At 43.3% G+C, this 27438-nt stretch overlaps 1 protein-coding gene across 1 annotated transcript in view; it reads left to right on the plus strand.

Annotated features, from left to right (window-relative positions):
* ANKRD52 (ankyrin repeat domain 52) overlaps window positions 1-27438 on the plus strand; it is a 78889-nt gene that overhangs the window by 20680 nt on the left and 30771 nt on the right. Inside the window, exons 7-22 of the mRNA XM_040425555.1 lie at window positions 177-319; window positions 810-1022; window positions 2441-2519; window positions 2605-2719; window positions 4923-5005; window positions 8222-8339; window positions 8670-8738; window positions 19976-20116; window positions 20271-20318; window positions 21769-21849; window positions 22790-22901; window positions 23629-23700; window positions 23973-24174; window positions 24481-24568; window positions 25464-25581; window positions 25721-25940. Coding sequence (XP_040281489.1) covers window positions 177-319; window positions 810-1022; window positions 2441-2519; window positions 2605-2719; window positions 4923-5005; window positions 8222-8339; window positions 8670-8738; window positions 19976-20116; window positions 20271-20318; window positions 21769-21849; window positions 22790-22901; window positions 23629-23700; window positions 23973-24174; window positions 24481-24568; window positions 25464-25581; window positions 25721-25940 — 1902 coding nt within the window. The remainder of the gene's footprint in view (window positions 1-176; window positions 320-809; window positions 1023-2440; window positions 2520-2604; window positions 2720-4922; window positions 5006-8221; window positions 8340-8669; window positions 8739-19975; window positions 20117-20270; window positions 20319-21768; window positions 21850-22789; window positions 22902-23628; window positions 23701-23972; window positions 24175-24480; window positions 24569-25463; window positions 25582-25720; window positions 25941-27438) is intronic.

Raw genomic sequence — 27438 nt, forward strand, 5'->3', positions numbered from 1 at the left:
TGTCATGTTGGATCATTTGTGATGAAGGCATTGTTAGTGTTTTTTCCGTGGAGAAACATTAAGTTTGAATTGAAGTTATCTTGCATTTTTGCTACGATGTATGTGGAGCGCTGTGAGGCCTTAGTGTTAGTGTGGTGATGTCAATTAAGTCACCTTATGACCTCTTATTTATGTAGGACACCTGGAGATTGCAAAGCTGCTTATATCTCGGGGAGCTGACGCAATGTCAAAGGATAAGAACGGTTATACACCCCTTCATGCAGCTGCTTCTAGTGGGAGGATAGACGTTGTGAAGTATTTGTTAAAACTTGGCGTGGAGGTAAGAAGAAATTGTTTGTTTTATCATTACTTCATTTGTGCAACAGGTGTGTTTGTGATGCATTATGAGATTTTCCAGTACTTGGATATTGATGACCTATCCTCAGACTAGGTCATCAATATCAGATCGGTGGGGTCCGACACCGCCATAGATGAGTTAGTTCAGGCCAGTAGCAGAAACTATTCACTGGACGGAAGGCGGGATGTAGTTTCCGGCACCAGCGTACTGCAGCTCTGCTCTTTTCCTGAACGGGAACTGACCTGCATTATCCCACCATGGCACCCACACAGTGAGCAGAAACAAGTGATTCTGGCTGTACAGTTTCGGGCATCGCTGGCTTCCTGGAAAAAAATTGATCAGTGTGCATTCTGGTTGTCGGACACCCGCTGCTCTGATACTTAAGTACCAGAAAACACCTTTAATTGAAATGTCTGCTTAATTTATTTTAATTTTTTATTCATTTTTAGTAATTTTTTATTTTTTTTGTCAGATCGATGAACCCAATTGTTTTGGAAACACTGCCCTGCACATAGCCTGTTACATGGGTCAGGATGCTGTGGCTAATGAACTTGTCAACTATGGCTCCAATGTCAACCAGCCCAATGAGAAGGGCTTCACACCTCTGCACTTTGCTGCTGTTTCCACAAACGGGGCTTTGTGCCTGGAGCTGCTAGTCAACAATGGAGCTGATGTCAATCACCAGGTATATTTTGTAGTTTGTTTGGGGGCTGGGTAGCTGAGAAGGATCTGCTTTATAAGGCGCATTTAGACAGATGAGCAGCAGATTTTTGGGAATGAAGTGGAGATGACCGCTGCATTTACATGCAGTGATCTTCTCAACGGTATGAAAATGAGCCTTAGCTGCTGCTATCACTCGTCTCCATACAAAATTATTGATCCTGGGCAACAGAGTGCTGTTTAGACAGCACGATCTCCTGCCCGGGAACGATGATTGAGATGTCTACACCTCCTATCATTTCACCCGATGAATGATCTGCAGCACCTTTACACAGGCAGATCGTCCGGAATGAGTGTTAATAGGCACGTTCATTCCTGATCACCTGAATATTTGGTAGTCTAAATCCAGCTTTACATTTTGTCTGCTGTAGGATATATTATTTTTTATTTTTATTTATTTTTTGTTTTTTATATTATAGAAAGTAGTGAAGGCTTGCTAGAAGTGACTATGGCAATATCACCAGTCTGGTTATTATATTTGTTACTGCTGCACTGCATTATCCTTCTCTTGGAAACTTAAAGGGAACCTTTCATGTGGATATTTGATTATAATCTAACTAATTATATACAATCATTAACTACTAAAAAGTACCTTAGATGTATTCATTTACTGGTGTGACAGATGGTTACCTCATAATATACACACAAAGATGCTGCATGCTAATGAGCTGATTGGAGTCCAGCGTGATGTCATTGAGTCCAGCGTATATTTAATTCAGAGCTATAGCCACTCCCCTGCCCACCTGCTGCTGATTCATATGGAAACAAACTGTCATTCAGCAGCAGGTGGGCGGGGAGAGTCAGGAGCTCATGAATATTCATGACTCATCATTATCAGCTGGAGCTTTTCTATACAAGATGTTGGCAGATTGACTGGGTCAATTAAAGAAAGTGACCCAGCATTGTGCTAAGAGAATCAGTCATTTATGTTGCCCTTAGTTAGGACACCATAAAACTAGTGACAGGTTCCCTTTAAGGTTACACGTCCTTGTATTATTAAAGCAAAACAAATAATCCACCTGTTATGTCCCTCTTTAGTGGTTAGCTTAGGCTACTTTCACATCTGCGTTTTTGCTGGATCAGTCATGGGTTTAGCAAAAACGCATCTGCTATATAATAAAAGTCTGCATCCATTCAGAAAGGATCCGGTTGTATTATGTCCCAAATGAACAAGATGGGTCCATCACTGAATCCATTGCAAGTCAGTTGGCACCAGATCCGGATTTTTTTTCATGTCCAAAAAAACAGATCAGTCACCATGGACTTACATTGTGTTTTGTGACTGATCCATCTTTAATCCTTAGATGTATTTAGGAAGCAATATAGATATTTTAACCTTTTTTATTTTTTTTTATTTTTATTCCCCCCCCTTACTTTCTGTAGAGTAAAGAAGGGAAGAGCCCCTTACACATGGCTGCCATACACGGAAGATTTACTCGTTCCCAGATTTTGATTCAAAATGGTATGTTCCCACTCTTTTTTTTTTACCTAACCATTTGCTCCTGTGAGGCTGAGCTTGTTGACTCTTTCCTCAATGTTCTCTGCAGGTGGTGAAATTGACTGTGCTGATAAATATGGCAATACCCCTCTGCATGTTGCTGCTAGATATGGGCATGAGCTGCTAATAAGTACATTGATGACAAATGGTGCTGATACTGCAAGGTGAGATTACAAACGGGATAATCGTGTCAGGTTTGCCCTACTTATTGTGGGTAAGGGAGGTGTAGGTCAAGAAGAATCATTTGCGTCAAATTCAGGCATTTATGCAAACTTTTCACATATGAATAATGTAAGTTGCTGTTCATCTTTGCAACTGTTATGTTTCTCATGACTTATTCCTCATTTATTCAAGTAATAAATATAGGTGTTTACAATACCATCCAATTGGGTTAGGCTTCTTTAACACTGGCGGCCTTCTCTGCTGGAACGTCCTTCTTCAGCTCTCTGTATCTGACATAGCTGGATGTTATCGCAATCCCCATTGACTATAATGGGATCCAGCCACTACCTGGCAAATATAGTTGGGTTTGCGCATGCAACCGTTTTCGTCCAGCTGAATCCTGGCGTATTTACCAGGTACTAGCTGGATCTCCACTTGATCCCATTAGTTATTGGGGCCCATGGGGCATTGTGGTAACATCCGGCCATGCCAGACTCTGAGAGCTTCGGCAGACTGGCTTCCTCCAGTGTGAATTGGGCCGCTATAAGGACAGAAGAAGTTATTGTTTAAAGAGGACTTAACCACTCTCCTGGCATGTCATTCTTAGTAAATTCATGCATTGGTCTTAAAATAACAATTCTGGAGCATCTTTTCTAAGGGTGCTGCACCTCTGGAAGTGTATTAATATACACTTGTCAGTGGGGCTTGTCACAGTCTGACATCAGTTCTAAGGCTAGGTTGACATCTGATGCCGACGTTCCATTCGCAGCCGTCACTGTAGATTCTGACAAGAAATCTGGACGAAGTACCTCTGCAGACAGCACTATTTTGTCTGGCAGTATAACTGACTCCTGAAGCCAGATAAACCTGATTATAGTAAATAAGGTCAGATTGGTGTGGTTGGTGTCTGTCATGATCCAATGCTTCCATTTTGTTCCCTGTTTTTCTGTTCCCACACTGGAACAGAAAATGAAATTGTGCCTCAGATGTGAACTTAGCCTAACCATGTCAGACTGTGTAGGCGCAATAGTTACACCCAGTTATAATTCATCTGTTTTCAGAAATAAGAGCCACAGCACTGTATGGATTTGTAAGAAAAAATGCTCCTGTTTTGTTGTGTGTGCTTTCATCTGTAGAATGGGTGCGGACCCATCCATTCTCTATGAGGCACAGTGTGCTCTCCGCATCCTCATTTCTGGAGCGCATCCGCGGCTCGGTAGGTGAACGCATTGCACCCGCACTGAATCTGGACCCATTCATTTCAATGGGGCTGTTCAGATGAGCGATGATTTTCACGCATCACTTATGCGTTGCGTGAAAATCGCAGCATGCTCTATATTCTGCGTTTTTCACGCAACGCAGGCCCCATAGAAGTGAATGGGGTTGCGTGAAAATCGCATGCATCCGCAAGCAAGTGCGGATGCGGTGCGATTTTCACGCACGGTTGCTAGGTGACTGTCTATACAATACAGTATAACATGGTTATAAGGGAAAATAATAGCATTCTGAATACAGAATGCTTAGTAGGTGATCAATTGAGGGTTAAAAAATAAAAAAAATTAACTCACCTTGTCCTCTTGTTCGCGTAGTTCTCCCGGTCTTTAGTTCTTTAAAAAGATGAACTATGGGCTAAAGGACCTTTGGGGACGTCAGATCACATGCTCCAATCACATGGTACATCACCGCGGTGATGGACCCTGTGATTGGAGCATGTGATCTGACGTCACCAAAGGTCCTTTAGCCCATAGTTCATCTTTTTAAAGAACTAAAGACCGGAAGAACTACGCGAACAAGAGGACAAGGTGAGTTAATTTTTTTTATTTTTTAACCCTCAATTGATCACCTACTAAGCATTCTGTATTCAGAATGCTATTATTTTCCCTTATAACCATCTACACAACACCGAACCCAAACCTGAACTTTAGTGAAGAAGTTCGGGTCTGGGTACCACAGTCGTTTTTTTATCACGCGCGTGCAAAACACATTGCACCCGCGCGATAAAAACTGAACATCGGAACGCAATCGCAGTCAAAACTGACTGCAATTGCATTCCTACTCGCGCGGGTTTGCCGCAACACACCGGGACGCATCCGGAACTAATCCGGACACGCTCGTGTGAACGCAGCCTAACAATTGGACCTGTGCTGAATATAAGTTACTGATCAATGGCCACCCGGCAAGCATTAATCATTGAATTTGTTTCAGGCGTGGTGTTCATGGCATGTTTCCCCTGCACTTAGCTGTTCTGTATGGGTTCTCAGACTGTTGCCGAAAGCTACTTTCCTCAGGTAAGTGACTTATGTATATAGAGTAAGAAAATATTAAAATGGATCTGTCAGCTTAACGCAGTAAATTATGTAAGGGCAGCATATTACTACTAAATGTATCCTTAGTAACAAAAACGCACAAAAGAATGTCTTTTGACTACTAGAAGTGCTGAAAGAAGATGGTGCACTCAAAATCCAATGTATTTGAGGTGATTGCCCACCTTCCCCCTCCGGTTACGGCTTGATAGACAGATGTGTATGCACATTAGCCTGTCAGTCACTGGTCTAAAGGGCAGTGAGAGTGATTCCATCAGGACTACAGCAGAGTCTGCTGTATTTCATTGCTTCTACTAGCCAAACCTCCCCAATGTCTGAGGCTGCATATTAAAGGGGTTTTCCAAGACATCAGTATCTGATTGGTGGCCGATCAGCTGTTTGAGAAAGCAGCGGCACTCACAGCTTTCCCTAGGCCAGTGACCACACATTCATTGGGTTAGGTGCAGCTCATCCCAGTTCAAGTGAATGGAGCTTAGTGCGATACCGATCACAGCTTCTATACAATGTATGGCGCTGTGCTTGGTGAACGCAGAGAAGGCTGTGGCACTCCAGTGCCTTCTTAAACAGCTTATCGGCAGAGGTCTAAGGTGTCTGACCCCCATGATAAGATACTGATGACCTATCGGGGGGATAAGTAATCAGTGTTTAATGTTTTTATATTGAGAAATCTGCTTTAAAAATAGCCGAGAAGACGGCCTCATGCACACGATCGTTGTTTAGGTCCGCATCCGAGCCTCTGTTTTGGCGGCTCGGATGCGGACCCATTCACTTTAACCGCCTCCGGACCGCCTAACGCAGGATCGCGTTCCGGAGGCGGCAGCCCTGCGCAGAGTCACGCATATATGCGTCATCTCGCGAGACGCGAGATTTCCTGTGAACGCGCGTTCACAGGATCGGAAGGTAAGCGAGTGGATCTCCAGCCCGCCAGCGGCGATCGTTCGCTGGCAGGCTGGAGATGCGTTTTTTTTTTTAACCCCTAACAGGTGTATTAGACGCTGTTTTGATAACGGCGTCTAATATACCTGCTACCTGGTCCTCTGGTGGTCCCTTTTGTTTGGATCGACCACCAGAGGACACAGGCAGCTCAGTAATATGTAGCACCAAACACCACTAAACTACACCCCCCCCCCCCCCCCCGGTCACTTATTAACCCCTGATCACCCCATATAGACTCCCTAATCACCCCCCTGTCATTGATCACCCCCCTGTAAGGCTCCATTCAGACATTTTTTTTGGCCCAAGTTAGCGGAAATTTTTAATTTTTTTTTTCTCTTACAAAGTCTCATATTCCACTAACTTGTGTCAAAAAATAAAATCTCACATGAACTCACCATACCCCTCACGGAATCCAAATGCATAAAAATTTTTAGACATTTATATTCCAGACTTCTTCTCACGCTTTAGGGCCCCTAGAATGCCAGGGCAGTATAAATACCCCACATGTGACCCCAAGGTATTCCGTGAGGGGCATATTGAGTCCATGAAAGATTGAAATTTTTGTCCCAAGTTAACGGAAAGGGAGACTTTGTGAGGAAAAAAAAAAATTCTATGAACTCGCCATTCCCCTCATTGAATACCTTGGGGTGTCTTCTTTCCAAAATGGGGTCACATGTGGGGTATTTATACTGCCCTGGCATTTTAGGGGCCCTAAAGCGTGAGAAGAAGTCTGGGATCCAAATGTCTAAAAATGCCCTCATAAAAGGAATGTGGGCCCCTTTGCGCATCTAGGCTGCAAAAAAGTGTCACACATCCGGTATCGCCGTACTCAGGAGAAGTTGGGCAATGTGTTTTGGGGTGTCATCTTACATATACCCATGCTGGGTGAGAGAAATATCTTGGCAAAAGACAACTTTTCCCTTTTTTTTTTTTTTTTTTTTTATATACAAAGTTGGCATTTGACCGAGATATTTCTCTCACCCAGCATGGGTATATGTAAAATGACACCCCAAAACACATTGCCCAACTTCTCCTGAGTACGGCAATACCAGATGTGTGACACTTTTTTGCAGCCTAGGTGGGCAAAGGGGCCCACATTCCAAAGAGCACTTTTCGGATTTCACCGGTCATTTTTTACAGATTTTGATTTCAAACTACTTCTCACGCATTCGGGCCCCTAAAATGCCAGGGCAGTATAACTACCCCACAAGTGACCCCATTTTGGAGAGAAGACACCCCCAGGTAGTTCGTGATGGGCATAGTGAGTTCATGGAAGTTTTTATTTTTTGTCACAAGTTAGTGGAATATGAGACTTTTAAGAAAAAAATAAAATTAAAAATATCATAATTTTCCGCTAACTTGTGACAAAAAATAAAAAGTACTATGAACTCACTATGCCCATCAGCGAATACCTTAGGGTGTCTACTTTCCGAAATGGGGTCATTTGTGGGGTGTTTGTACTGTCTGGGCATTGTAGAACCTCAGGAAACATGACAGGTGCTCAGAAAGTCAGAGCTGCTTCAAAAAGCGGAAATTCACATTTTTGTACCATAGTTTGTAAACGCTATAACTTTTACCCAAACCATTTTTTTTTTTTTTTACCCAAACATTTTTTTTTAATCAAAGACATGTAGAACAATAAATTTAGAGAAAAATTTATATATGGATGTCGTTTTTTTTGCAAAATTTTACAACTGAAAGTGAAAAATGTCATTTTTTGCAAAAAAAATCGTTAAATTTCGATTAATAACAAAAAAGTAAAAATGTCAGCAGCAATGAAATACCACCAAATGAAAGCTCTATTAGTGAGAAGAAAAGGAGGTAAAATTTATTTGGGTGGTAAGTTGCATGACCGAACAATAAACGGTGAAAGTAGTGTAGGTCAGAAGTGTAAAAAGTGGCCTGGTCATTAAGGGTGTTTAAGCTAGGGGGGCTGAAGTGGTTAATGGGACCGCAAAAGATGTGGGCAGCACTCCGTGTGCTGTCCGCATCCGTTGTTCCGTTCCGCCTCCCCACTAAAAAAATATAACATGTCCTATTCTTGTCCGCGCTTTGCGGACAAGAATAGGCATTATATTGACGACCGCCTGTTCCGCAAATTGCGGAAGGCACATGGGCGGCTTCCGTTTTTTTGCTGGTTTGCGGGCCGTAAAAAAATGTCACGGTCGTGTGCATGAGGCCTAAAGGAGTGAAATCTTTTAATTATGTATATTTAAATATATGCATCATAATTTATCCAACCAGGTCAGTTGTACAGCATAGTCGCCTCGCTGAGCAATGAACATGTGCTGTCTGCCGGCTTTGATATCAACACACCTGACAACCTCGGGAGGACCTGCCTCCACGCTGCTGCTTCAGGAGGGTGAGTAATGTTGATGTTTCAAGATGAATTTAGAACTCTCCTGCTGTTTTCACCAGTGTCTTAGGGTTCACGTCTTCAAAGTATGTTTTACCCTTCTAATAGGTTGTAGTGGTCCTGGTGGTTGAGCTGCCCTTTGTTCTGCTGATTGGCTGACTGGTCTCTTGGGTGAGACCCTCACTGATAACACATTGATGACCTATCCATTGGACAAGTCATCATTGTAAATTATTAGAACCTTTTTTAGGCACACTCCCCACCCAGCATTTTAAAACAAACTTTTCTTTTGGTCACTATCCATATATATGGACATTTTTCTAATTTGTTTTGCAGCAATGTTGAATGTCTTAATTTGCTAGCAAGCAGTGGCGCTGATCTGATGAGACGAGATAAATTTGGAAGGTAAGCTTAAATCTTGTGTATAATGGAAATGTGAATGTCAATGGGAACTGTTTCAGAAAAATATTTGAAACTTAATAGCATTGCTTGGTAATCATACACAATATATAAGTTCTGTACATTCACAAATTAGTTGCGTGAGTCGGTATGTGCTAAAATGCTGAGGCGTTAGGCTTCTTTCACACGAGCAATATGGATTGGCTGAGGATGCGTTCAGTGAAACTCGCACCATTTCGCAAACAAGTTCAGTCAGTTTTGTCTGCAATTGTGTTCAGTGTTTTTTATTTTTTATTTTATTTTTTCAGAGCTGCTGCAATCAGTTTTGATGCGTTTTTTTTGTGCGAGCGTGAAATAAAATCTGACTATTTACAAACCTTTCCTAGCAACAATCAGGGAAAAACACATTGCATCCAGGTTACATCCAGATGCAGCGCTTTTTTTCACTGAAGCCCTATTCACTTTAATGGGGCCAGGGCTGTGTGAAAAATGCAGAATATAGAACACGCTGCGATTCTCACAAAACGCAGAAATGATGCATGGGGAAAAAAAAAAAAAAACTCGTGCACCCACCCATTGAAATGAGTCAGTGCGGGTGCTATGCGTTGACTTCACGCATTGTACCCTCGCAGAAAACTCGCTTATGTGAAAGAGGGTGTTTGGAGATTCAGAGATTACTGCCTGATAAGAAAACGTTAATAAAGCTTTATTGAAGTGTTAATTAAAGCAATGAGTGGGACGCTTGTCTGCGCATAGTGTAGCCAACTGAGACTGATGGGGTCCATGTGAGCACAGGGTCCCGCAGCACATGTCGTGGCAATTGGACATTTGCTGAAGGTCCTCTTCAGCAAATGTCCAATTGGCACGACATGTGCTGCGGGACCCTGTGCAGCTTCAGATTACAGAGGTGTTGTATTCACTCGGTAGTTGACAATATAATATGCTATTGCTGCTGAAGGATGTACGTACCACACACTATATTAGGGAGAGTAATCCTGGGCGGGGATAACTGGATTTGACACATTATTTCTAATTGGAGAAGTGTCTACTACTACTACTACTACTACTACCACTACCACGTAGATTGTTCTCACCTACTAAACTATAGGCTGTTACTTAGCAGTTGTTCTACTGCTACAGCTTTGTTCTTATGGGCATTGAGGAATAAATAGGCCCATCTATCAATGGGTGAGGTACATGGGGGCTCTCTGGTATATCGAGAATTAAAGAGGATCCCATTACCCTCTACCCAGCCTGACAATTGATAGTGGTTTAGCCACATTGTTTTAATGAACTTTAATAAAGCTTTATTTTTTAACATTCTCTTATCAGGCAGTTAATCTTAACCCTCTGTTTGGCGATTCAATCAGTGGCACCAGGATTGGCTGACAATTGAATACCTGTGGAGACAGATATTAGGAGAAACAAGAATCACAATTTAATTTTTTTTAATTTTTTATAGATGAGCAAAATTAGAGTAATCTGGCAGCTGCTTTTCTTTAATCTACTTTTGAATTAATGTTTTTGTGTTAATGCAGCTGTCGGAGTGTACAGCGTTTGACTAAACAATGATTTCCAAGGCAGCAGTTGAATGTTTTTAGGGATGCAAAGTCAAGAATATCGTGCACTGGACACATTTATTAGAATAGGACCCATTTAGCTGGGTGTCAGACATATGCCTTAAGGCTGTATTAGACAGATCATGCAGGCGATTGTCAGGAGAGAAGCGTTCCTTCACGACAATTGCCTGCTCGTCAGCAGAGGAGACAGCTGATATTACATGCAGCAATCTCTTCCACTGTATGGGGAGGAGTGATCACTAATTCCATTGTTAGTCTCCATGCTGAATCGTTGTTGCCGGCAGCTGATCGTGATTAGACAATACCATCTGCCGCCGGCAAACAATGATTTTTAAACCTGTTGAAAGATTGGGATTACCCGATGAACGAGTGTTTGCTTGTTCATTGGGTAATCGCCTGCAGTATTACACTGCCAGGACAACACTAATGAGCGTTACTATGAATGCTAGTTAGCGATGATCTAATACACCCTTTAGCAGCACCAGCACTCTCCAGCATTGCATCTCCTAGACAATATGTTCTTGGTTCACTAATTTTGTGAGCATCTGAAAAATGTAGCAAATCTTAAGCGTGAGCGCTTGCAAAAATCTGTCTCCATCCTGTGGCTGCGGTGATTTAAACAGCCGGGCACCATCACAATAACGAGGAAGATCTTCCTGCGACCCCAGGCCGGTATGACTCGATCGGGCAGGAAGGAAAAGGATGCGGCGGGACCGACCCCAGCGAAACAACATGGCGCGGCCGCGTCTCTTAAAGCAGCGGAGGTCGTGGCGCGCCTGGAGCAATATGCTTATGTAGTGCAGCTTTGATGACCCTTAATACATCCATTGGGTCCCTCCAAGAGAATGTGTCCTTTATTAGACAAGACATCAGGAAAGCTAAGGAAAGAAATGCTGAAGCAGAGGGACGTGTAAGCGGACTGGAAGACCAGGTCCCCCTTATGAAACGTGATCTGGCTAAAGTAATTCACAACATCACCCTCCTAATAAATAAAACGGAGGACTTTAAAAATAGATCACGCTGAAACCTTCGCATAGTGGGAGTCCCTGAAAAAACCGAAGGGTCCCATGCTGTCTGTTTCTTTGAGGACTGGTTCAGAAAGATATTTGGAAAAGACTGTCTCCCTTCTTTGCTATAGAGAGGGTGCACAGAGTGCCGTCTCTCCCACCACCACCGGGAGGCCCTCCTAGGCCAATGCTAATGTGGATTCTACACTTTCAAGATAGAGATACCATTCTCCGCAAAGCAAGGGAACACCAGAATCTATTTATAGATGGACAAAGAGTCTCCATTTTTCTGACTTCTCAGCGGAGGTGCAGAGACGACGTGCACGATTCCTGGATGTTAAAAAGCGACTACGCTCACAAAACATACAGTACTCTATGCTATATCCCTCAAAGCTGCAGATGGTGTTTAAGGCTGGGTTCAGACCTGAGCGCATTGTTTAACGCGCGTTTTTATGCGCGTTTTTTGCAATAGTAAACGCGCGTTTGACGCGCGTTTGTGTGATTGACTGCAGTGTCCTATGGCCACAAACGCGCGTCAAAACGCCCCAAAGAAGCTCAAGAACTTGTTTGAGCGTAGGGCGTTTTTCAGCGCGTTCAAACGCGCTGTAAAACGCTCAAGTGAGAACCAGGGCCATAGGGAAGCATTGGTTTTCATGTGTTGAGCGTTTTACAGCGCGTTTGAACGCGCTGTAAAACGCTCAGGTCTGAATCCAGCCTAAAGGAAAGACCCACTTTTTCGAATCCCCGGAGGATGCCAGCCGTTGGATTGAACAAACGAATCCCTGTCTTCCGAAAGCTATGAGAACGACTGATAGAAGAGTGGGAAATGCCGCACCTGGGACTTTGCCAGGGACAACATGGAAGACTCTGGGGACGGGGATAAGTATAATTTTTCATGTTTGCTATGAGCCTGTTCTTTCACGGACACCACTGTGCCCTGGAGTAACAATCTGGTGCTATCTATTAAAAATTACTTTAGTATTCATACTTGTGCTATTGTTACATGTTTAGTTGACATGCCAAGAGTTAACTATGCCACTTGTGCTGTTTAATTGCTGCCCGGATCTCTATTACTGAGATCTGGTCCGTAAATGCGGATGTGCTACCGCTTCCTATGTTGCGGGTTACAGGAACTTTTCCTGTACCTCATGCTTGGGGACCACCAAAAGTTATATTTTTTTTTTTGGAATTATGTTCATGGTTTATTTAGGGTTAGTACATGCAATTGTTTTCTTTCCATACGGTAATTGCTTTATGTGGATGTCTGGATCGCTTTTCTCTTATGCTTCTCACGGAATGATGGTGGATAAAACTCACATTTTGACATGGAATGTTAGAGGCCTGGGAGATCATACTAAATGTCAAGCGGGTTTTATGGCTGTTCAGAAGTATCAGCCAGCCGTAATATGCATTACTGAGACTCGCTTGTCTAAACAATCCCATAGGCTGCTTCCCAAACCATGGGTCTCGCAGGCCTTTCATTCCACTTTCTCTACGCACGCGAGGGGGGTTAGTGTCCTAGTTCATAGAGCTATTCCCTTTGAGTGTCACTAGCAAAATTGATACTGAGGGCCGATATGTCTGCCTGCACTGCTCTATTTTTGGGGTACAATTTCTTCTAATTGCCATATACATGCCACCGCCATACTCCACCGGTGCAATAAGAGGTAATGTCATGGATAGCACAGGGCCCACAGGCGCCAATTCTGATGACGGGTGATTTTAACAAATATCTGGATCCTTCTTTAGATAAGTTCCCGCCACCTCATAACCTAACAAATGCTGGGGTGACCTCATTGGCAAAGTTACTCAGAGAACTGGACCTGCACGACCTGTGGAGAATTAGATTCCCCCAGGAACGGCAATACTCCTGCTTCTCTGCGTCCCATAATTCCTTGTCCAGAATAGATTTACCCATTGGGTCCCTAGAAGCATTGCCATATACCTCTGTTCTAGAATATTTACCGCGTTGCCTCTCGGATAGCGGACAATAAACTTTTTTTTTTTTAAACCATAATTTTTATTTTATGATTTTAGATAATAATCACCATACAATGAGCGTTCATATACACAAAAATTATGCGTAAACATATCTGATACATAATAAATAATGGCATTCTTCTAGTAGTAAATATGAGATAGAAGCAAATGTACATTTATCAAAGTATCATTTTTTTTTAATTATAACCGAACATAGGTCATAAGTTATGGTTAATAATTAAACCAAACCAAACATTGGAAAACTCCCACCCCCCCTATTTCTGTCTATCTTACTCCATGCCTGCCTAGCATCTAAGGTCTCCTGTTCTTGATGAAATATCGTAAATTCTGATTACTTTTATTCTCAAATATATATACTCTATATACTATTTGGAAAAAAGTGTGTACCAAGGGTCTGATGGATCTAATCTTAGAAACCACTCTGTGTGTTTTAGAAGGTTGTACAATTTCCTGGATCTCCTCTGTCTTAAGGAAATATGAAATATATGGTCTCCATCTTCCAAAGAAAGATTTGGTTGATTTAGATTTGCAGTATTCAGCTTCCGATTTTTCCAAAATTAGACCTCTTGTGGTCGTTTTTGAAATGGTTCAGAAATTTGTGGGACGCTTGGGTTTAGCCAATAAACTGTTCTTTATCAAACAAAAATACTTTGAGGCAGGAGAGAGTACAGGTGGTCTGCTCGCAAGAGGGTGCATCCAGAATAGCAGCAATCGGAACCTCTGCTGGAGAACTTTCAGTGGAAAGTTCAGTAATCCTTGATACGTTCCATAACTTTTATAAGGAATTATATTCCTCTAAATTGTCCATGGGAAGAGATGATATTAAAAAATGTCATGGCCAAATATCTATCCCTAAATTGTCCCTAGAATCTGCCACATACCTGGATGAACCCCTTACTTTGGAGGAACTTGAAATAGCTTTAGGTTCTCTCCCCAATGAAACGGCCCCGGGATCGGACAGACTACAGGGATTTTTTTTTAACAATACCTGGACTGTCTCCTCCCACATCTTGTGGAGACCTTTAACGATGCGCTACGAATCTGAAAGTTACCTGCATCTATGAGGGAGGCGATAGTGGTGGTTATTCCGAAGACCAATAAGGACCCAGTTAGACCTGACTCGTACAGACCTATTTCTCTTCTACCTAACGATGTGAAATTGCTAGCTAAATTACTAGCCAATTGACTTAATAAGGTAATTACTCCTTTAATACATAGGGATCAGGCTAGATTTATGTCGGATAGGAGCACGGGCAATAATCTCAGTCAACTGTTTTTGAATCTCCAGAGACCGATAAATACTGGGGGATGTCGTGCAATAATATCCTTGGACGCTGCCAAGGCTTTTGACAGCATAGAATGGGAATACCTGTGGGAAGTCCTGGAAGCCATGGGATTTGGGCGGGGTTTTGTCTCCTGGGTCAAATTACTGTGTAACTCCCCGCTAGCAAGGATTAGAGCGAACGGGCTACTTTCCGAACACTTCCCTTTACACGGGCACACGACAAGGTTGCCCCTCCCCCCCCCCCCCCCCCCTTCCTTTCCCCCCCCTGCTATTTGCGATAGCAATCGAGCTCCTAGCCTGTCTTCTGCGAAACTCTCCACATTGTGGAAGGGATTTCCAATAGGCCCCCGGGAAGAGTCTCGTTATATGCAGACAATCTATTATTATATGTGGGAGACCTACAGAAGTTCATAGATCCTCTAATGAAGGAGATTGTTGATTTTGGGACAAGTCCACAATTCTCCCATTAGAGCCCACCCCACCACAATTAGACCTCGCCCGTATACCCCTGCAGCTGACCACTCACTTCAAATACTTAGGTGTGGTGATAACACCAATACCAGCTGAATACATAAAACTGAATTTAGAGCCACTAATTGCTAAATTTGTAGTCAAAACTAATGTTTGGTGTAAGCTGCCCCTTACGGTAATTGGCTGCTGTAATTTACTTAACCACTTGCCATCTGGGCCCTTTGCCCCCTTCCTGACCAGGCCAAATTTTGCAAAACTGACATATCTCACTTTATGTGGTAATAACTTTGGAACGCCTTTATTTATCCAAGTCATTCAGAGATTGTTTTCTCGTGACACATTGTACTTCGTGATAGTCATAAATTTGAGTCAAAATATTTCACCTTTATTTATGGAAAAAATCCCAAATTTACCCAAAAATTTGAAAAATTCGCAATTTTCTAAATTTCAATTTCTCTGCTTTTAAAACAAAGTGATACCTCATAAAATATTTATTATTTAACATTCCCCATATGTCTACTTTATGTTGGCATCATTTTGGAAATGTCATTTTATTTTTTTAGGACGTTAGAAGGCTTAGAAGTTTAGAAGCAATTCTTCAAATTTTTAAGAAAATTGCCAAAACCCACTTTATAAGGACCAGTTCAGGTCTGAAGTCACTTTGTGGGGCCTACATAGTGGATACCCCCATAAATGACCCCATTGTAGAAACTACACCCCTCAAGGTATTCAAAACCGATTTTACAAACTTTGTTAACCCTTTAGGCGTTCCACAAGAATTAAAGGAAAATGGAGATCAAATTTTAAAATTTCACTTTTTTGGCAGATTTTTCGTTTTAATCAATTTTTTTCTTTAACACATCGATGGTTAACAGCCAAACAAAACTCAATATTTATTACCCAGATTCTGCGGTTTACAGAAACACCCCACATGTGGTCGTAAACTGCTGTATGGGCACACGGCAGGGCGCAGAAGATAAGGAACTCCACATGGTTTTTAGATGCCATGTCCCATTTGAAGCCCCCTGATGCACCCTTACAGTAGAAACTCCCAAGAAGTGACCCCATTTTGGAAACTAGGGGATAAGGTGCCAGTTTTATTAGTACTATTTTTGGGTACATATGATTTTTTGATCATTCATTATAACACTTTATGGGGCAAGGTGACCAAAAAATTGGTTGTTTTAGCACAGTTTCTATTTATTTATTTTTACAGCGTTCACCTGAGGGGTTCAGTCAAGTGACATTTTTATAGAGCAGATTGTTACGGACGTGGCGATACCTAATATGTATACTTTTTCTCATTTATTAAAGTTTTACACAATAATAGCATTTTTGAAACCAAAAAATTATGTTTTAATGTGTCCATGTTCTGAGAGCTATAGTTTTTATTTTTTGAGAGATTTTCTTATGTAGGGGCTCATTTTTTGCGGGATGAGGTGACGGTTTTATTGGTATTATTTTGTGGGACATACGCGTTTTTGATCACTTGGTGTTGCACCTTTTGTGATGCAAGGTGACAAATATTGCTTGTTTTGACAGTTTTTTTTATTTTTTACTGTGTTCACCCGAGGGGTTAGGTCATGTGATATTTTTATAGAGCTGGTTTTTACGGACGCGGCAATACTAAATATGTCTATTTTATTTTTTCTATTTTTAATTTTTTTTTTATTCCTTACTTGGGATTTTTTTTTTTTTTTTTACATGTGAAACTTTTTTTTTATTTTTTCAACCCTTTATTTTATTTTTATTTTATTTTACACTTATCGTCCCCCATAAGGTCATACAAGACATCTGGGGGACATTTACTTCACTTTTTTTTTTTTTTTTTTTTTTTTTTTTTTTTACACTGTTGATTTCTCCTGTAACTGGGGCTGACATAGTAGCCCCAGTTACAGGACAAATGCACCCCTATAGAGGCTGTACAGCAGCAATCCAGCGCTGTACAGCCTCAGAGCAGGGCTGATCGAGGTCTCTGAGAGACCTCACACAGCTCCTGCACACTCCGGTCACGGCGGTCACATGACCGCCGGGCCGGAACAGGAAGCGCACAGCGCTTCCTGCTCTGCAGACACAGCGCTCGGTGAGCGCTGTGTCTGCAGCGATCTAGAAGGCAGGGACACCTGGGCACTGTCCGTGCCTTGTCTTAGGGTTGCCCTGCTGTCACTGACAGCGGGCAACCCGATCAGCAGCTGCACGATTAGCGTGCAGCTGCTATTTCTGACAGGACGTTTTAAAACGTGCTGTCAGAAATAGACGTCCACCCATAGGACGTTTATATCCTATGGGCGGACGTGAGGCGGTTAAAATGATATTCATGCTACAGCTATTATATATATTACACAACTTGCCGGTATGGGTCCCACAGAGGATATTCTACAAAATTCAGGGGATTTTTAGATCGCTGGAAAAAAAAAAGCAACCGAGAATTTGTATAGAGACACTCCAAAAAAGTAAGGAAGAGGGCGGCTTGTCCCTCCCGAACCCATGGTCCTACTTTATAGCTGCACAATTGCAGCATGTTAGAGGGTGGATTAGAACAGTTGATTTGGACTCCTCGGGTGATATAGTTGCTCACAGTATGAAACAGCACCTATTGCTTCGGTTGAAGTGAGCAGGCAGCACCCTCTAGGTAGGAAACTTCCCACAATCTCTCTTATAACCAAAGTTTGGTCAAAATTCAAGGAATTGGCAAATGTAACCGGTTTTAGCGACAATACGTCATTATGGCGGAACCCCCAATTGCCAGAGATATTCAGACTAGAAGGCTTTTCCCCATGGGAGGAGAGGGGCATACTATTTCTGGGCCAAATTCAATCTCATGGAATGTTTAAATCTTTTACCCAGATACAGGAAGAGTTTGGCCTACCCAAAACTGCATTTTTTTTTTTCTTTTTTTTTTTTTTTTCCAATTCCTCCAATTAAGACATGCATGTCAAACGCAAATTTCTGATGGGTATGGTGGTTGCCACCTCCCCTCCTGTGGTGAAACAGCTACTGGAGGGCAGGTCCGCAAAAGGCCTGATATCACGATTATATAAATTTATACTTGACGCCAGTACCTCCTTAACTCCCTTGGTGGTAAAGGGAAAATGGGAAGAGGATGTAGGGACAATATCTCAAGAACAATGGAATGACGTTCTGGCTTTAACTACTAGTCTTACACTGAATGAATCTCAGAGATTGTCTTAATACAGAGTGTATAGAACCCCAAAATTTATATTCAAAATAGGCGCACAACCGGACTCCACTTGCCCTCGCTGTGGAGCAATAGAAGCGACATGGCTTCATATGGTTTGGAATTGCCAAAAATTAGGAAAATATTGGGAAGATATACGTGAAATCATAACCGTTACGACTCAGATAAGATTGCCTAATGATCCCAGAGTCTGTGTATTGGGTATTCTGAACTCTTCAGGAATAGATGATAAACTGTCCCTATGCATTCACAGAATATTGTTTCAGGCGAGGGTTTTAATTGCTAAACACTGGCCACAGGAAAATCCACCCAACGCACAGGAATATATAAATAGGTTGAATACAGTTTTGCGCCTCGAAAGGGGGTTCTATGACCAGAGAAAATGTCCAAACAAATTCCTGTCTGTATGGAGGGGTTGGTTGGAGGCTGGGAGTTTGGCTTTTGTAGCACTGTCAAGAGATTGCATAAGAGGGCAATTATCCCTACTGGGTCCCTTACCTTAAGGCCTCTTTCACACTTGCGTTGTTGGGATCCGGCATGCACTTCCGTTGCCGGAGGTGCCTGCCGGATCCGTAACAACGCAAGTGTACTGAAAGCATTTGAAGACGGAACCGTCTTCCAAATGCTTTCAGTGTTACTATGGCACCCAGGACGCTATTAAAGTCCTGGTTGCCATAGTAGGAGCGGGGGAGCGGTATACTTACAGTCCGTGCGGCTCCCCGGGCGCTCCAGAATGACGTCAGAGCGCCCCATGCGCATGGATGACGTGATCACGTGATCCATGCGCTTGGGGCGCCCTGACGTCACAGTGGAGCGCCCGGGGAGCCGCACGGACGGTAAGTATGCCGCTCCCCACTACACTTACCATGGCTGTCAGGACTTTAGCGTCCCGGCAGCCATGGTAACCACTCTGAAAAAGCTAAATGTCGGCTCCAGCAATGCGCCGAAACGACGTTTAGCTTAAGGCCGGGTACGGATCAATGCCTTTCAATGGGCATTGATCCCGGATCCGGCCGGCCTTGCGGCAAGTGTTCAGGATTTTTGGCCGGAGCAAAAAGCGCAGCATGCTGCGGTATTTTCTCCGGCCAAAAAACGTTCCGTACCGGAACTGAAGACATCCTGATGCATCCTGAACGGATTTCTCTCCATTCAGAATGCATTAGGATAATCCTGATCAGTATTCTTCCGGCATAGAGTCCCGACGACGGAACTCTATGCCGGAAGACAATAACGCAGGTGTGAAAGAGCCCTAACACAAGCTGTCTAATGGGGGAGGTCGCATACTCCCTGTAATCTCAGTTCTCATTGAAATGGCCTTTTTGAGATATGACTACTAAATAAATAAGTGATGTAACTGACACTCTGCAGGATCAAGCAAAAGGGGGTGGGGGGGATGTTTGGATGTTAAGTAATTATCTAACATCATTTCTGTAATGTCCTGTATTCTTAGAATACCAAGTTTGTCTATATATCCTATATTACGCTGACTTAATGTTAATATGATAGACTCATTATGTTAAGAATCTGATGGATGGTCTGACAGGATCTTTGTTGTTGTATACAAATCTTTATTTTGTTAATACCTTTATTGATCAATAAACGATTCTGATTTAAAGAATTCTCCTTATGTGTATGTAAAATATTGGATATTTTTACAGAATGCTTTTGACTTCTATTTAATTTTTTTTTTAACATTGTAGGACACCGCTGCATTACGCTGCTGCCAATGGCAGCTACCAGTGCACAGTGACTCTAGTCACCGCTGGAGCCAGTGTTAATGTGGCAGACTTTAAAGGCTGCACTCCCATACACTATGCTGCTGCTTCAGATACCTATAAGAGGTGAGTCCAAATTGAGTACATTATCTCCTGATTTATTGATGGCTGCTGTGCCAAAAAATGACACTTTTTTTTTTTTTATTGCATTGTGTTTTTCACATTGTGTGCTTGTATAGAAGACTAGAAGAATTGGGTTCACTTTTCATTGTTTTTATAGGGTTCCCCATGCTGGCTCAAAATCTTCAAACCAGGCCGAACAGTCCAGGTAATACACAACTGATGTCCATTTTTTTTTTTAAGCTTAGTTTTTGTGCTACTTTCTGGGCCGTTCCCAATCTGAATCACAACATTTATTTATTTAGTGCTGCTAAATTCCGCAGCGCACTGTCCCCAATAGGGGTCACAATCTATGCTTGAGTCTGTCAGCAGTTCTGACCCCTCAAAACTGCTGACAAAGGTAGCTGGGTAAACGGTAAAAAAGTGAAGTTTGGGTTTGGCAGCAGCCTTCAAAAGAAAATTGTTTATGATAAAATTACTTGAATGATGTTATGAAGATAACATCTTGTTAAATGACAGCTTCTCTGCCTGTATTTGTAATTCCTGACGAAGACCTGTAAAGTACAGCTCACCCTGCAAAAAGCAAGCCCTCTCACAGCTCTGTAGCTGGAAAATAAAATAAAATTAAGTTATGGGGTCAGAATATGGTGAAGCAAAGAAAATGTAAACTTTTGGTAAGTAGAATAACACAATAACTACATTAATTTGGTATTGTCACAGTCTTACCAGCTAAATAAGGTCATGTCATTTTTAACTCCTAGTGCACCTGGTGCACTTTTTATTTTTTTTTCTCCATCAAAATATTTTTTCCTGTTTTACCAATACAGGATATGGTAAATTTAAATTATCCCATTTACACATGTATAGAATGTTTTTACCTTCTTTGGTCCTCTATTGGTGTTTTTTGAAAGAATTTGACTTTTTTTTTTTTATTATACCGTATATACTCGAGTATAAGACGAGTTTTTTGGCACATATTTTTTGTGCTCAAAAAGCCTCCTCGTCTTATACTCGAGTCTAGGTCTTAGCTCCGGTAATACAGGCAGTGCGGGGGGCGGCGCTCACTGACGTCACGCGCCTGCGCCGCCTAGTTGGAGAAGGCGCGTGACGTCAGTGAGTGAGCGCTGCTCCCCGCACTGCCTGTATTACCGGAGCAAAGACAAAGTAAGATATCCACAGTTAAAGGTTACGGATTAGTTTAAATATACTGCTGTGAGCGTCGGGGAGGGGGATCTGTGGATGGCACTGTTTAGGGGGGAGATCTGTGGATGGCACTGTTTAGGGGGGAAATCGGTGGATGGCACTCTTTAGGGGGGAGATCGGTGGATGGCACTGTTTAGGGGGGAGATCTGTGGATGGCTCCCTGTATTTAATGCAGAGTGTGTGTGTATATAATGTAGAGTGTGTGCATTATATACACATACACTCTGCATTATAGCTGCATTTCCCACCCTAGTCTTATACTCGAGTCAATAATTTTTCCCATTTTTTGGGGGTAAAATTAGGGGCTCGGCTTATACTCGAGTATATACGGTATGTATCTGTTTTAATATTGATACATGTACTGTAATATGCTTGTTATACTTGTGGTGTCCACATACAGTAAAATGTTAAACTGTAATAAACCAGGATCAAACCAGTCATCTTTGTCTTCTAAGAATGGTGGACTCTAACGCTGGGAAAGGCCACGAGTCTGAAGAGGATGATGAGAAGGCATCGCTAGAAAAAGAGGCTTTCTTGTAAGTATTTAACATAAAGAAATATGCCCGCACCTATGCCCCTGTGTCTTACTGTCAGAAATCTTGTAACTAAATTTATGGGGTCATTTATTAAGACCGGCATTGTAGACTCTGGTCTTAATAAGGCTACTTTTACACTAGCGTTCGGAGCGGGTCCATCTGATGTTTCATCAGACGGATCCGCTCCTATAATGCAGACGTTTGCATCCGTTCAGAACGGATCCGTCTGCATTATAACTTAGAAAAATTTCTAAGTGTGAAAGTAGCCTGAGCGGATCCGTTCAGACTTTACATTGAAAGTCAATGGGGGACGGATCCGCTTGAAGATTGAGCCATATAGTGTCATCTTCAAGCGGATCCGTCCTCATTGACTTCCATTATAAGTCTGGACGGATCCGCACGGCCAGGCGGACACCCGAACGCTGCAAGCAGCGTTCAGGTGTCCACTCACTGAGCGGAGCGGAGGCTGAGCGCTGGCAGGCGGATGCATTCTCAGTGGATCCGCGTCCACTGAGAATGCATTGGGGCCGGACGGCTGCGTTCAGGGCCGCTCGTGAGCCCCTTCAAACGGAGCTCACGAGCGGACACCTGAACGCAGGTGTGAAAGTAGCCTAAGCCGCTGAAGTTATGTAGAGCTGCCGGCCTCTGCATAACTTCGGCGTGTCCAGCGGTGGTCTAAATTTAAGCCAGGTTCCTTGCTGTCTTACATTTAGACTATTTTCTACTCCTAAATCAAGCATAGAAAATGTTGAATAAGATGGGCCTGCTGGCCAGTCCCTGCCCACACCGCACCCACTGTTTTAAGACCTCAACAGAGAAAATTAACATTGTGGTGTAAATAACTTAAATGACGACCACCCCCCCGCCCCCCCCCCCCCCCAAAATATGTGTTGTGAAGTTCTTTCCTTCACTTTTAAGTAACCTTTTTATTTTCCCACAGTGCCTTAGAATTTCTGCTGGACAACAATGCCGACCCTTCACTTCGCGATAAACAGGGTTATGCTGCTGTTCACTATGCAGCCGCTTTTGGCAACAGGCAGAACTTGGAACTAGTAAGTTGAACCAGCATCTCTTAATGGGAAAACTTGCCCATAAATCTCAATCTCCGTAATATGTCCTTCCCTGATGGGGTGTATAGAGACTACAGCCAATTTCACTTGGCTTTATTATGAGCACATTTTAGAATCTGCATTGTGGCCGTTACAAGAAAGGTGAGAAGCAACAACTAACTGCTGAGGTTGTTGCGTTTTAATGGGATGTTCTGTTCTAATCAGCTGTAGAGGTTTGGTGATGAATGTATTTGTTAAAACAAATTTTTTAAAGGGGTTATCCCATGAATAATTAATCATACATAATCTAGTACATGATTATCTTTCTATCAAATCTAGAACCAGCTCTGTACATCACATAGTTGAGATCTCTCCATTCGTTGCTCCAATTGTTCTGCTAGATGTATTTCAATCTGGCAGCTTAGGGAGCATGTCCTTTCTTGGCTGTGTCCTCTCTGCTGCAGCCAGTGGCAGTTGAATGATGGAACTGAGCATGTTCTTCCATCTCAGAAAGCAGGACAGAGAAATTGGAGAAAGAGCAAACAGCAGGTGGCGCTATACAGGTAGATTTCATTGAATGAAACTGTTGAATATTTTCCATGGGACAACCCCTTTAAAACATTCAGCAAAGGACTGTTCGGAGTAGAACAGTAACTGCCCATATGTTCTCTAAAGAAGTTGATATTTTAGTGCCTGTACATTTTGTTGACAAGCAGTCTGTCATCCACAGCTCCTAGAGATGTCATTTAACTGCCTGGAGGATGTGGAAAGCACTGTACCGGTTAGCCCTTTGCACTTAGCGGTAAGTATCTTTATGATTTTAAGCACCATTATGATGAATATAAATGTGCAATCATGCTGATAATGTTCTTACATATAGATGGTAAAACAATTGATTTCCTCATTGAGCAGTTTATTTGGGATGTTCCCTCTATGTACAGCAGGAAAGGTGTATTATGTTGGCATAATGTGAGGCCTTGCATGTCTTTATTTTGGTACGCAGCAAAGCATGCCTGATCCCTTGTGATCAGTGCTTTATCTAAAACTGAATCAAATACTATTTATTGTTAACAGGCCTTCAATGGTCGCTGCGATGCCCTGAAAACTCTAGCGGAGACGCTGGTAAATCTGGACGTTCGTGATCACAAAGGCCGCACTGCGCTTTACCTCGCCACAGAGAGGGGTTTTACAGAGTGTGTGGAGGTTCTGATGAGCCATGGGGCCTCCCCTCTCATAAAGGACCGCAAGAAGAAATGGACACCATTGCATGTAGCAGGTACAGTCATGTCTTTGATAGCATTTATTTGTATTTGTTTGTCAAGTTTTAGGAACCCACCCCGAGCATAAAGGTAGAGCTTCTGGCAGTTGTTACTTGGGGTAAATGTCCAGTATGAGAAGCTTTAATTGTGGGGGTTTCTCTTTCAAAACTGTATCTGAAGCTGCCTGCATACCGGTCTAGTATGCTGCATGGCAAGAACTGTGCACCAATACTGCATATGGTTGTATGGATGAAATGCATGGTCTCATTATAGCTGTGTAATGGAAATGAAAATATTAACAGTAGTAACTGTTTCATTTACAGCTGCCTCTGGAAACACTGATGTTCTTCACCTGCTAATTGATAGCAGTGAGAGACCAGACATTACTGATGTAACGGATGCGCATGGGCAGTGAGTTATTTCTTCAGTTATATCCTTCAATCTTATAGTCCCTGGAAGTCCCTTTAAACATTAAGGTTTTTTTTCTGAGCCTTTAAAGGGGTATTCCGGTAAAGTAACTTAATTTATGAAAAACTGTATTAAGGCTGCAAGCTGTGACCCAACCAGAACCCATACCTATACATATAAACCGAGCTCCAATTTACCTTGCAATCCATTTGTCTAGCTCCTCTGTTAGCCTGCAACACACAAAGTATCATGGCGTCTGATCTTGCCTCACAAATCTACAATCCCTAGCTTTCCTGCTGTGCGTTTGTGCTTGTTCATGAGTGTTGTTGATTACTCATTGGCTGCCTGATTTTACAGTCCATTCGCACCTCCTCTACAGTTTCACAAGACATTTAGCTAGAGAATTGATAGCAACACACTGAGCATGCTCAACCTAACAAATGCTCAGAACTACAGGTCAATTCCATGGTAATTTATGAGGAAACCCAGTGGGTAGCAGAGGAAGAAAACTACTTTTATAACTACTGAATGGTAAATATGTGAAATTTACATTATATTAGGTATTGATTAATTAGTCTAAAACATAAGTTAAATTTATGGTAACCGTAATACTTATTTAATACTGATAACCTGTCCTCTGGATAGGTCATCAGTATCTGATCGGTGGGGGTCTGATCGTCTGATCTGATCAGGCCAAAGAGGGCAGCATTGCTCGCGGTAGCTTTCTCTAAACTTTTCCTAGGCCAGTGACGACACATTCATCCGTCTCATGGCCTGGGAGCAGCTCAGCCCTATAGCAGGATAGGTTATCAGTTGTAATGTTCTGGAAAACCCTTTAAATGAAAGTACAGTGTTTACAGTAATGTATTGAAATTGTTGTCTTTGGTTTAATTTCAAGAACCCCCCTTATGCTTGCTGTGATGAATGGACATGTTGACTGTGTTCACCTGCTGCTGGAGAAAGGAGCCACTGTAGATGCTGGAGATAAGCGAGGAAGAACCACACTACACAGAGCAGTGAGCAGAGCCTTTTTCTTTTCTTTTTCTTTAATAATATATACTTTGTAGTATATTTTATTAATCAGAAATGCAGTTTATCTTTGTGGCTGACCATTTTTCCTTTGGAGTTTTACATATGCTTTTGTGTATTCTACAGTCAGTAACTGGTTGTGAAGATTGTGTGGGAGCTCTGCTGGACCATGATGCCTTTGTGCTGTGTCGGGATTACAAGGGACGCACACCTATTCACTTTGCTTCAGCTTGCGGCCATGCAACATTGGTGCATGTGTATTTGCAGGCTGCACTTTCAACAGACCCACTGGATGCAGTGGTGGATTACAACGGATACACTCCCATGCACTGGGCTGCTTACAATGGTGAGTCGTCTTTTATTTCTCGCCCAATTCCTTGGGGGACACAGGAAACCTTGGGTATAGCTCATCTCCATAGGAGGCGTGACACTAAGTGAAAGACTGTTAAGCCCCTCCTCCAGCAGCTATACCCTCAGCCTGGAGCGAGCGACTACCAGTTTTTTGCTTAGTGTCAAGGAGGCAAGACACTCTCTGCACTGCAGAGCTGTCTTTGCTAAAGATTTTCAACTTTTTTTCCTTTTTTCAACAGGGACAACAGAGTCGCATTAGACCTCTCTGTTTTCCCGGGGTTGAGCTGCGCCAGTGCCGGTTATCCGCACTGCTGCCTCCCCCACAGAAGAAAAGGAGGACCAGGGCAGCCCAGCTCCCCTGCATCCCGCCAGCACAAGGGTCGCCCACCTGCAAGCCCCTCTCCAGCTCCCTGCCACTTCGGTGCCAGTGGCTGAAGGGGCGTCCCTGCTGGATGGACAGAGGGTGAAAACGTCGATGGTGAGGTGGCTGTGCAGCCGTTCTACCCCCTCCCCCCCCCCCCCCCCCCCCCCCCGTTAGGGCCTGATGCTGCTGTCCCCTCTGCCTGACCTTCATGTCAGTTACAAGTTACAGCTCTCTTAGCTGTGAGTCCTGCGGCTCCTTTGTGTGTGGGGCAAAAGCGGAGCGATGCTCGTGGGGGAGGGTTACAGCGCAGTTTTACCTCAGGTGCGGCGGCCGTGGGCCGCCTTTCGTTATCAGCTGCTGGATAGCAGGCACACGTGTACTGCGGCTGTGTTCAACTGTCGGCTGATATTCTGACAAGCGCACGCTCTTGTCCGGCCACTGGTGTGCGTTCGCCTCCACTTATATGGAAGTGAACGGGGGACATTATTCTGTGGGGTTTCGGCGGCATGTAATATTTTGAATCACGCGCGCGCGAGAAGTTTTATCGGTGGGCGGAGCTTCGTTCCGTTCCACTGTACATGTTAGGCTTCAGTCAAGGGGCGGACGTCTTTCTTCCCGCTCCTCACTAGCCCCGCCTCCTCTTCGTGCCTGCCTGCTCTCAGGACAGATTACCTCAGGGCTCTGAGGACCGCTGCTGTTGCCGCTGCTGTGCCGTCTGCTCCCACTGTGACCTGGTAGGACTGTTGACCCCTTCCAGCACTGCAGCCCTCTGGCCTGGACGTTTTTGTATATTACTTCCAGCCAACATGTCTGACCCCTCAGTGCCTGCTGGTCCTTGGTATCATACCTGCACCGCATGTAAGGCACCCCTTCCTCAAGGGCAGCCTGACCCGCATTGCTCGGCTTGCAAAGCCCCATTACAGGGTCCGCCATCTGCTGTGTCACCCCCTGGCCTCTTGGATCCCCCTGACTGGGCTAGATCCCTTTCCCAGGCTGTGGTCAGTCTCACTAATGTTGTGGGCCGCCTTGCAGATACATTGCCCTTACCGCAGCTGGATAATTCCCCTGCTGGGCCCTCCGGGTCCGCTACCTTAGCTGACCCGTCTGAGTCTCTCTCTCCAGGCGACAC

The sequence above is a fragment of the Bufo bufo genome, chromosome 3, assembly GCF_905171765.1.
Source record: "Bufo bufo chromosome 3, aBufBuf1.1, whole genome shotgun sequence".
Lineage (NCBI taxonomy): Eukaryota > Metazoa > Chordata > Amphibia > Anura > Bufonidae > Bufo > Bufo bufo.